The sequence below is a fragment of the Triticum dicoccoides genome, chromosome 1B (assembly GCF_002162155.2).
Source record: "Triticum dicoccoides isolate Atlit2015 ecotype Zavitan chromosome 1B, WEW_v2.0, whole genome shotgun sequence".
Classification (NCBI taxonomy): domain Eukaryota; kingdom Viridiplantae; phylum Streptophyta; class Magnoliopsida; order Poales; family Poaceae; genus Triticum; species Triticum dicoccoides.
Genome location: NC_041381.1, coordinates 440,628,478 through 440,638,544, shown reverse-complemented (window position 1 = coordinate 440,638,544; position 10,067 = coordinate 440,628,478). Strand labels below are relative to the sequence as shown.

The following is a 10,067-nucleotide window of genomic DNA, read 5'->3' as shown; positions in this document are numbered from 1 at the left end:
GATTCGGCTGAATTGGTGTCATTTATGTCCTTTGGATTGGATGATATCGGGAGCGATGTGTGAAATCAGAATAAATCATGGAAATTGTTGGTGCTTTAGTAGTATTAGGTTGACACTAGCTCACCTTTTGATACTTTAGATACAACAGTGTGTTAATTAATTTATATTCGGTCAAGATTTCAGAGAATATGTGCAATTTTAGTTACATAACTACTATACCAGACGAGGTATTGTTTCTTGTAGCTACTCCCTCCGTTCCAAAATAGATGACTCAACTTTGTACTAACTTTAGTACTAACTTTAGTACAAAGTTGGGTCATCTATTTTGGAACGGAGGGAGTAGAAGAGAAGTTGTTAACTGTAATCAGTACCATCTCCACAGAAACAATTGTGCCAGTTATTCTGCTCACAGGACCAGGTTCCTTTACTGGATTGGGACTTTGGGAGCGATGTTTATGGCGCCTAGCATAAAATTTGTTAAATTCATTCAGTACCATCTCCACAGAATGTTTGTACGAGCATGGGACCATGTGTATGTCTCCCTAGGATAAGAAAGTTGTTAACTTCAGTCAATACCATCAGTTTGTTGGTATCCTACCCTTGGGGTCTGTTTGTTTCCTGGATTAGGAGTGATGTTTATGTTGCCTAGCATAGAAGTTGGTAACTTCAGTCAGTACTAAGTTCGCTTTGACCTATCTAACTTGTTCTGTTGCATCCTGTTGTCAAATTGTTGTCTTGTTTGTCAGTTTTGTTAGTTTATCCACTCCAGTCTCTGATATGTCTTATTTGTCAGTTTTGTTTGTTTATCCAGTCTCTGATATGTCTTGTTTGTCAGTTTTGTTAGTTTATCCAGTCTCTGATATGTGTTGTCCTGTTTGTCTTTTCTTTTCGGTAACTAGAACTTGTGGAGCAGAGGAAAGTACCCGGAGTCATGTTCTCGTCAAACCAATAGGTATGCTGCTTTGATCACTCCTGTAAACAAAAGCATGAACTATGACTGAGATGGGTACCTCGCGTTTGACTCTGGAGAAGTCAGCAGAAATAACTGTTTGTGTTTCAGCAGGAAGCAGTAATCTTCCCTGTAATGAATATGCACTCTTGGCGCGGCAAAACCCCAAGGGAGATGCGCAGCCAGTGGCATCTATTCTGCGGTGTGTTTAACCGTTCTGTGTCTGGCTGCTCTATCTGTTATAGAGCATGTGAGCTATGACTAAGAGTTCCAGCCAACCTTTTGGCTGTTTTGCCTTATCATTCTAATAGTTGGTTTCATAGTGGCTTCTATTGAACCATTGTCTTGATGGTATCACTCTCTATGGATGTGATCTCATTTAAACTGACTCTAGGTGTTGTTGAGCAATTTTGCACTAAGAGTTCCTGCCAACCTTTGGACCATTTTGCCTCGTCATTCTAATAGTTGGTTTCTTACTGGCTGCTATTGAACCATTGTCTTGCTATTGGTTGATAGTACCACTCTCTGTGGATGTGATCTCACCTAAACTGACTATGTGTTATTAAACAGTTTTGTAGTGGCTAATTTTTTCCATGTCCTTTCTGATTTATCAGTCTTAAGTGTCAGGGTCTAGAAGACAGGTCTCATCTTGTTTATTTTATTTTTGTCATATCTTGTTAACTCATTTAGGGTTAGGAGCCGATTAGTACGATTTAACATGGTATCGTTTTCTGTGGAGATGGTATGTCCGCAAGGAAGTTTATATGTCCCCGTTGCTGTACATCTGTTCCTGTGGGGACGGTCTGTTTGTGTACATTTAGTAACAGTTTAGTTGTTGAACAAAATGTTTCTGTGGAGATGGTCTATTCAGGTGCTTCAATTGTTTTGCATTCTTTCTTGATTGTACCTTGTGCTTATATTGGGTGAAGAGAATATAAGGTACTAACTGCTGCTCTACTCTTTGTTCTACAGGAAAAAGCGACCTCGGAGATCACGTGATGGGCCTAATTCAGTCTCTGAAACGATCAGGCGATGGAAAGAAGTGAACCAACAACTGGAGCATGATCCACAGGGTGCAAAGAGGGCGAGGAAGCCACCTGCAAAGGGTTCAAAGAAGGGCTGTATGCAGGGGAAAGGAGGACCTGAGAATACACAATGTGGATTCCGTGGTGTAAGGCAACGTACTTGGGGGAAGTGGGTTGCTGAAATTCGGGAGCCAAATCGGGTGAGCAGGCTCTGGTTGGGAACGTTCCCCACTGCTGAGGATGCTGCCTGTGCTTATGACGAGGCAGCCAGAGCAATGTATGGCGCACTGGCTCGTACCAACTTCCCTGTGCATCCTGCACAAGCTCCTGCTGTGGCTGTAGCAGCGGCAATTGAAGGTGTTGTACGTGGTGCTTCAGCATCATGTGAGTCTACTACAACATCCACCAACCACTCAGATGTTGCTTCTTCCTTGCCGCGACAAGCTCAAGCTCTTGAGATTTACTCCCAGCCAGATGTGCTTGAGTCCACCGAATCAGTCGTGCTTACTCCTGTTGAGCATTACAGCCATCAAGACAGTGTTCCTGACGCTGGCTCAAGCATTGCAAGGAGCACATCCGAAGAGGATGTGTTTGAGCCATTGGAGCCTATTTCCAGTTTGCCGGATGGGGAATCTGACGGTTTTGATATAGAAGAATTATTAAGATTGATGGAAGCCGACCCAATTGAAGTTGAGCCGGTCAACGGGGGCTCCTGGAATGGCGTGGAGATTGGCCAGCAGGAACCTCTCTACCTGGATGGCTTGGACCAAGGCATGCTGGAGGGCATGCTGCAGTCTGATTATCCTTACCCAATGTGGATATCAGAGGATCGGGCCATGCACAACCCTGCCTTCCATGATGCTGAGATGAGCGAGTTCTTCGAAGGGTTGTGATGAATTACCGGCGGCCAAACCATGTCTATGGTGTTTGGTCGGCTTGCCCTTCGGTGTCCGCTGCTGCGCTCCAATGAAGATCAAATGGTGGACCAGATTGGATTCCTCTGCAGAACTAATAAGCTCCTAAGCTAGTTTTTTGTGCTTCGTTTGTAGTTCTGTTAGGCATGGGAACTCTTCTGTTTCGATGTTTCTTGTTATAAGAAACCTTGATTGTGCATCACGATCTTTGGAAGGTGGAAAAAGAAAATGTGAAAATGCATTTCCCTGGCCATGTTTCCTTAAGTTTTATTTTTTCACTGTCTTTAAAATACTGTCTGGCTGCACGTACTGCACTTGTGTGTAACTTCCCGTCGCTGGAAGGCTGCCGCCAAAACTGTTTACTATCAATAGAGGAAACCATATGTTGCATATCGATAAAATCCAACCAATCAAATAAATCGACAACAGCCCCATACATAAGCCTGTGTACAAATTGCACGAAAAACATTTAACTCATCAGTGTAGATTTGGAAGAAGTCACAACATCTAATATCGGCAATTTACAAATCTCATGGAGAACACCTAAACGCTTCTAATACATATTAGATTTAAAAGAAGTTGCAACATCTAATAATTCAGGAACAAAGAGAGCAAAAATAAAATAACAAAATTCACATAGGTTTCCAGAAGGTGCGTCACCTCTTTCTGGGATTTCCCCTGGCCCCTCCAAGTCTATGGAGATCGCTTCCAATCTTTGGTACATTCCGTTAACCCATCCGATAATTTTTCAACCTATATGGATGCTTGTGCATCACTTTCACCTAGATGAGCAAACTGAGGATGACATCGTTTGAAAACACACGTCCAATGGACACTTGGGGGGCCTTTGCTTACATGGCATAATTATTGGGTATGGTTCTTTCTCTCATGGATGAAATGGTTTAGATAGCTTGGACCACCCATTTTTGATCAATAATTTTGGGTATGATTCTTTGATTAATTGGTGATTCAAGATAGGATATGGACCACCGATAGGTTGATCAAATGTAGGTATCCAAATTGTAGACTTCATCCCCTTCGTAAGCGAAACAAGAGTCTGGGATACATCCGTTTCTTCAAGCTCCATCTCAAGCATATTGCTTTCACTTGGCATTTGAAGGAGACCGTCAAGGATTGATGGGCTAACAGAACCGTCACGGACACTCTCAATAGGAAGGCAACGTCCAGGTCTTGCGCCACAAATGCACCCCACAGCCGATCTTGCTCAACGCCAACGGAAAACTTTGGATCAACACCAACGGAAAACTTTCGATCACCGTAGGAGCCAAAAATCTAGGGACGATTATATTTGTGAGAGTAACCATTCACATTTTGTTTGAAGATCATTTGTAAAACTCTATTCTCTCCTTAATTAATATCCTTAATATTAAGATGACGCAAATCTTATGCCTCCATTTCAAAAAGGAAAAAAAAAGAGATGTGAACCTGGAGACGTAACGGAGACGGAGCAATCGATGGGTACATTCCAGACAGAATGGCAAACGATGCGACAGATAACCGAAAAACAAATTGAATTTAGGTTCATTTTTCCTCTATTCGGCACGCATCCTAAATTACATTGTACATACATGTACCCCAACAAAACACAGGCTAATATGTTGCGTCATTCGATGATCTTCGCGCATATCCGCTAGTCTCCTCCGCCACTGTCTCCCAACCGTCGACGATCTTCTCTGCATATGAAGCCTGTGTACATGCCAAGCAGATGTTTGATGTCAACGACAGGTAACAAAATGAACGCTACGCGGGGTAACCACTGGACAAAATACGCACAGACGCAGCCAGAGTTGGCTGGAAACAACCAGATGGAGCAAATGACTGCAAAATACGGATGTTTTGGGAGAAACGATTTATGTGCAACTTGATGTGATATTCAGTTGCACAAAACCTCAATTAAATTGCATAGCATGCACGTTCGAATGTTAGTAAGCTGTTGACGGCGAATCCTGAACTCAACATCTAAACTGCTGAGGGTCATATGTTCGCTGCTCTGAAATGGCGGAGCACCTGGGTCAGCATGTGAGTGGTAGTGTTGGACAAGGATATGTATCTGCCGTCTCCTCGCCATGGATAAGAAACAACCATCTGTGCAATGTGCAAAGTTATCTTCTTTGGAGAAGGACTGGTGCGACCATGCTGGGACTTTGGTGCACAACCCACGGGAGTAGCAAACATGCACGCAGCAGCGGCATACAGAAAATGAGGTGGCACATGGTTTAGTTAAATTTGACTGATAGTTCCAGTGTGTTTTCATGGTATAATGATTCTGTCAGACTACTGGTGAATGAATAAAGGCCAAGGCTTCTCGCAAAATTAGTCCCATGTAATAATCAATTATCTAATCACTGAGGATGATACAGAGCAATGTCATGTAATAGACTCTTAAAAGGTTTTGTAACTGCGATTGTTGGCATAAAGTGTGTTAGTACCTGGCTTGTAACATATCCTTTCAGCATCTCCAGGAAATCTTCTCTCCTTTCTCTGTCTAATCTGCTGAGTTCAATTTTGTTATTTTCCTGCATAAAGAGTAACCACGACGTAAGATATCTGCCACAAATTTGAAATATCCATACGTCACTGCACCAAAGCAAGTGCTCCTCTAGAAGTGAAATTGCAGAACAATAAAGAAAGACACTGCTTTACAACAAGCTTATTGGGGCAATTTTTAGTGAAGCAGAGCTAGTGCGGCACTATTTAATATTTTCCACCTACACACCAAGTAGTAGCCTCTGCTTGGAACAAGATAATTTTCCACACTTCTGTGTATATTCCAGTGAATTTCCTGGTCCCAAATGGATCTTCGAGGGAACTATTGCAATAGTTGAGGATTAGGATTCATGCAAACAGGTACTACCTCCTTTCCGTTTTATTAGGCCTGAGCAAGTCCCTATATTGATAATTTGACCAACATAAGATGAGTTGTATATTCCAAAAATTATACCATTAGAAAGTATACATTTTGAAGTTTCTAATGATATATTTTTTGTGATATATAACTTGTGTTACGTTGGTCTACTTGTCCACCTAGAGGCACGTGCTGGCCAAGTAAACCGGAAAGAAGGTACTCCCTCCGTCCCATAATATAAGAGCGTTTTTGACACTAGCATAGTGTCAAAAACGCTCTTATATTATGGGATAGAGGAAGTAGTAAATAAGATTATTCATATTGTACTCACAAATATTAGAAAGAATTCTACAGACTAGAATATCAAACATTGTGGAGTAACTCCCGCAGGTACCAAACATGAGCAAAATTTTGGCACGCCAGGTTAGAGTTAATGAGGGCAGGCCTGGCGCAGTGGTGAAGTCCTCCCCACTTGTGCCAACAGGTCCTGGGTTTGAACCAGCCTCTCTGCATTGCACTTCGCAGGGGTAAGACTAGGTCCTATAATCCCTCCCCAGACCCCCACCTTGTGTGGGTGCTTCTATGCACTGGGTCTGCCCTTTTTTTAAGGTTAGCTTTAATGTGTTAACTGATCTACAAAAAAAGCACAGGAAACACCATAAAATGGTTTTACAGCAGAGACTAGTAGTTTCCTACCAATATAAAACATCGCTGGAGTGCAATGTTGATAACAAAAGTGAACTAGCAACTAGAAACTTCGACACAAACTAGTAGAATGTATCTATTTCAAAGCTGAGCTAACCATTGCAGGAGAATAATTCCTTATGAAGCAAAAAAACTAATGATATCTCATATCATCACACTTTTATGAGCTAAAGGTGGTGGTGCTTGCACATCCATTGGACATGACATGCTCATTGCTACTCCCTCTGTAAACTAATATAAGAGTGTTTAGATCACTACTTTAGTATTCTAAACACTCTTATATTAGTTTACGGAGGGAGTAGTTATGAAAGCATCCAATCAGTTTTTCGTTAAGCAAAGTACATGTCAGTTACCTTGATTCTCTCATATTCCCTTAACGCGCAGCACTTAGCATCTTCAGTAGCTCTTATTGTTTCTCTCAGCTCGTGAACTTTCCTTAGCCTAGTTCTATCACCACCAAATACTTTCGATGATGCAGCTTCAAGTTTCTCAATCCTTGATTGTAATGATGCAAGGTCTGACATAAGCGTTTGAACAGTCAATAATGCACTAGCCCGATCAGAAAATGCAGTATGGACAGACAGCATTATCCCCAAATGTTCATGCAAAGTATCCTGCAAAAAAGAAACGAGACATGTTAACATGATTGCTAAATAGCCAGGAGAGACTATAAAAACACAATTTGAGGATTTGAAATAGTACCAGATATTTAACAGTTTGTGTATTCAGATCTCGACATGTCCTGCTAGCTTTGACAGCTGCCGTGGCTATACGTTTGCTGTCAACAGCTCTTATCCTCTGAGATTCATACAATGCCTCCTCAGTCTCAAACTTTGTAAGTTTGACGAATGCCAATCCAAGAGCACCCATTGTGTCACCCATATCTTGCTGAGCCTTGACAAGTGCTTCCGCCTATGGAGAAGAAGCAAACAAAATCAACTCATAAATAATGGTTAAAACTACCTTCAAACATACCATGTGCATACTACCAAAGTACCAATACTTGCTCAAGACTCGAGAGCACCCACCAAAACATTTCGCGCACATTTTAGCATGACTTGACTTCTTATTTTTTATGTTCAATCCCACACCAATTATTTGCCTCATGCTATCAGGTACACCACAATCTTATGACTGCCGGAAGTGGGGTTCTGGGCTCAACTGACATGATCATTCCTCTCCAGTGTCTAAACATTAGTGCATATCTCGAAATGGGGAAATTTCCCCTAAAACCAGAAACTATACCATTCCAATAGCACTCTTGACGCACAACCAGAAACCAAAAGAATCTTGGAAATCCACACAATAAACCATAAATGGCCATTACAGAAAGAAGGAAAAGAATTTAATAGGTCACTTTCGAACCATATTAGTACAAGTTGACTGCAGTGAAATGACTCTAAACCAGGATTTCATTACCTCGCCCTTGGCACTTCTCTATTTTATACGTAAAGTGTCAGGTCCAGCATTTGAACTAACACCAGCGTCACAGCTTTCATATGAAACCCTATCAATCTCATCCTCCATACAATTATTGTGCTACAGCGCTACATGCATACATGGGTCATGATTTAATTAGTAAGCAGGTAGTATTTGAAGCAACATATTATAACAAGGATCAAAGTAGGACCACAATGTTACCGAAAAATGGATCCCAACCATAATGGTCGTTTGAGTGGTGTATATCGCTTACACTCGCTAATTCTAGAAGAACACGGTGCTGTGCTCTCATTTTCACTGACGGGTCGCAAAGGAAAGAAAGCAAACATTTTTCTAGTCAACTAAACCAGCTTTGTGATATGCAACTAATTACACATTAAATAAAGTCATAAATGCGTAAAAGCATTGAACTTTTTTTTATAGAATTGGACATTTTGCATAGAACGAACAATATGCAAGCTGACACGCCACTCTTATGCACACTCATGTCTGGCCGGCAAGAACTATAAAACAAGTACTCCCTCTGTCTGTCTGGCACTCACTAAAGTAGTGATCTAAACACTCTTATATCTCTTTACAGAGGGAGTAAGATGGCAGACATCTGTGGCTAATTGATTGCCCGGGCGTAAGGCACAAATGAGACTAGAACTTGCAGGCCGTCACTTCTGTATACTCAAGCATGGAGGCCAAGACGCAGAGGGACCTTATTTTCACACACAAAAGTTCAAATGTGTGATAATTATTGCCCTGTTGTGGTGTGACCAATTTTGCATCTAAGATGTGTTTCTTCTTCCAGTTCCATATCTTCTTCGCCCATCAGCTCCCATAACTTAGTGCTAAACTGACCTTACTAATACGACAAACCCACTTCTTACATTAAATGCTTCCGTACAGTAGTCCACCTCGTCTGCTTCCAAACTCATCCCAGCTCAGCTTTTGGATGAGGTGGAGGAGGGCAAGGTAGCTTTTATCTTGCATTAGATACAAGATATTGAGCAAACAACAAGTCGAAGTGGAGGAGTCTTGTATCGATCTTTGTGGCCCAAATATCTCCTGCTCCCAATGACAAGCTGACTGAGAAACCAAAGAATTGAGAAACAACCTAAGGATAAAACCTTATTGTAGAGGTCGTTCCATTAGATGACCTGAGCATTACACCTCACCTAGATACACTAGATACACACCATTCAGTTGCTCCAAGTGGTACATGGCATTCTGGTTCTTGACAAAGTGACCAAGCACGACACTGCTTAAGATGTATTAATTACAGTGTTTGAAGAGGAAAAACATTTACAGGAACAATGTTACAATGGGGCGGAAGGTTGTAACTTGTCTTCAAAACGTACAATGACTTACAATGTCAAACACAAGTGGAAGCAGCGCATATAACAACTTATAATGTGTTCATAGTGTACGATCGAGAACATGAAGTTCAGCAGCGTGCTTTATATATTAAGAAAGATGGCCCGAAAATTACCTGCTGCGATGCGCTACTGAGCTGCTGCTCCCAGTCCTGCATCTTCTGCTTCTTCTCCAGGAACTCCTTGTCCTCCTCCACCAGTGGTGGCCTCACGCCACCCCAGTCCGTGACCATCGACTGCTTCAGCTCCTTAAATATCCGCAGCAGGTCCCTCCCTCCCTTGGCCGGCTGAACCACATCCTGCGGCGGGGCCACCGCCTCCTCCCCAAGCAGCTGCCTTGGCAGCCGCGCTGCTCCATCGAGCATCCGCGAGGCAACGTCAGTGCTGCTCGGCAGCGGCATCTTGCCCTCGGCCTGCAGGAACACGCGCAGCTCGTCGCTGGTCCCGATCGCGGGGTGCTCAGCGAGCCGCCATAGGTACCTCTCAAGAGCCGCGCGGCGCTGGGCCACGAACTCGTCGCGCTGCATGACCTGGCTCTCGACGGTGTTCTTGTCTGGGCGCGGGGGCACGAAGTGGCCGCGGAAGGACTCCGCGAGGCGGTCGGCGAGGGTGACGAAGTCGCGGAAGCGGCGGCGGACGGAGTGGCGGCGGTGGTCGCCGCGACGGGCGCTGGTGACGAGGTAGGAGATGTAGGTGGGGACGGATCCGGGGACGAGGGAGGTGGCGGCGGCCTCGGCCTCGGTCTCCGGGTCGGAGACGGCGATGTAGGAGTACTCGGACGTCGCGGCCCGCGCGGATCTCGGGGAG

General features: G+C 43.4%; 2 protein-coding genes across 3 annotated transcripts in view; one reads left to right on the top strand and one right to left on the bottom strand.

Annotated features, from left to right (window-relative positions):
• LOC119339990 (dehydration-responsive element-binding protein 2B-like) overlaps positions 1-3,141 on the top strand; it is a 4,112-nt gene extending 971 nt beyond the window's left edge. The window contains exons 2-4 of one of the 2 annotated variants that reach the window (XM_037611905.1): positions 900-952; positions 1,061-1,151; positions 1,922-3,141. In XM_037611905.1, the coding sequence (XP_037467802.1) occupies positions 900-952; positions 1,061-1,151; positions 1,922-2,867 (1,090 nt within the window). In that variant the 3' untranslated portion in view covers positions 2,868-3,141. The remainder of the gene's footprint in view (positions 1-899; positions 953-1,060; positions 1,152-1,921) is intronic. The other variant, XM_037611900.1, reaches the window with a different exon arrangement.
• A 1,207-nt stretch (positions 3,142-4,348) lies between these two features.
• LOC119350450 (sorting nexin 2B-like) overlaps positions 4,349-10,067 on the bottom strand; it is a 6,472-nt gene continuing 753 nt past the window's right edge. Inside the window, exons 2-6 of the mRNA XM_037618281.1 lie at positions 9,377-10,060; positions 7,162-7,371; positions 6,813-7,073; positions 5,339-5,425; positions 4,349-4,595 (exon numbers count right to left, since the gene is read on the bottom strand). Of these exons, the coding sequence (XP_037474178.1) occupies positions 4,500-4,595; positions 5,339-5,425; positions 6,813-7,073; positions 7,162-7,371; positions 9,377-10,060 (1,338 nt within the window). The 3' untranslated portion in view covers positions 4,349-4,499. The remainder of the gene's footprint in view (positions 4,596-5,338; positions 5,426-6,812; positions 7,074-7,161; positions 7,372-9,376; positions 10,061-10,067) is intronic.